The sequence below is a fragment of the Sinocyclocheilus grahami genome, unplaced genomic scaffold, assembly GCF_001515645.1.
Source record: "Sinocyclocheilus grahami isolate Dianchi unplaced genomic scaffold, SAMN03320097.WGS_v1.1 scaffold168.1, whole genome shotgun sequence".
Classification (NCBI taxonomy): domain Eukaryota; kingdom Metazoa; phylum Chordata; class Actinopteri; order Cypriniformes; family Cyprinidae; genus Sinocyclocheilus; species Sinocyclocheilus grahami.
Window position 1 is genome coordinate 1,098,010 of NW_015505347.1, and position 1,018 is coordinate 1,099,027.

General features: G+C 40.3%; 1 protein-coding gene across 1 annotated transcript in view; it reads right to left on the reverse strand.

Annotated features, from left to right (window-relative positions):
• Positions 1 to 22: 22 nt before the first annotated feature.
• hadhb (hydroxyacyl-CoA dehydrogenase trifunctional multienzyme complex subunit beta) overlaps positions 23 to 1,018 on the reverse strand; it is a 14,735-nt gene continuing 13,739 nt past the window's right edge. The window contains exons 14-15 of the mRNA XM_016282945.1: positions 773 to 937; positions 23 to 694 (exon numbers count right to left, since the gene is read on the reverse strand). Coding sequence (XP_016138431.1) covers positions 659 to 694; positions 773 to 937 — 201 coding nt within the window. The 3' untranslated portion in view covers positions 23 to 658. The remainder of the gene's footprint in view (positions 695 to 772; positions 938 to 1,018) is intronic.

The window sequence follows — 1,018 nt, forward strand, 5'->3', positions numbered from 1 at the left end:
AAAAAACAAATGTATGACAAGGCATTTCACACAATATTTATTTGTACAAACTGCTAGAAAACGGAGAGAGCGATCACAGAGTTCTCCAGAGGTTCACCTGCTTGAATCTGAGGCACACGTGTTTAAGTGCGTAACCTTTGTCTTTATGGTTCATACAGAATCAGTCCTTCTTACAATGCAATCCTTAAGAGCTACCGGCGTAAACTGTCAATGGATCAGCTAATGTTGCCATATGAAACAAACGATACCAGCGAGAAGAGATCCCAGTTGCTTAACTTCATAGATAAAATAAAGCACTATCTGGAGATTAGAATGCTTAGAATTAGGACAAAAAAACTAGAATAAGAGTTTTCACAATCAAATGTGAATTTTACCCTACTGTAAAATCTGAATCTAACTGGCCTGTTTTAAGTGCTATACTTAGCATGGAAAAATACCATATTTTTTAACTTGTAGAGCACCTTCTGAGCTTTTCCTTAACACCTTCTCAAGTAAAGCTACGTTAACATTTACATCCACATCTCAGGCATCATTTCAAATCGAGAACCTCCAGATAATGAATAGATAATGAACATTTCAAGGCATTACGGCACGTTAGTATTTACAGAATCTATTTGTGTGCGTGTGCAATGTGTTACAGTCTGTGGAAGTATGAAGGTTACTGAGGATAAGCTTCGATCACCATAGCATGACCCTGCAACACACATACAAGAGAGCATTATAAAAATATTTCCACGTAAGCATGTTTTATTGGTTCTGTCGTGTCACACACCTGTCCTCCAGCGGCACACGCTGCCACCAGGCCATACTGACCACCCTCCTTCTGCAGTCTGTGGGCGACGGTGGTCACCAGTCTACAGCCGGTGGCTGCAAACGGATGTCCAAGAGACAGAGAACCTCCCCATGTGTTAAACTTCTCCATCGGAGGGGCACCAACCTGAGAAAAAAGAGAAACAATGTGCAATGAACTTTCATTATTAAAGGAGACATATTATGCCCCTTTTTACAATATGTAATG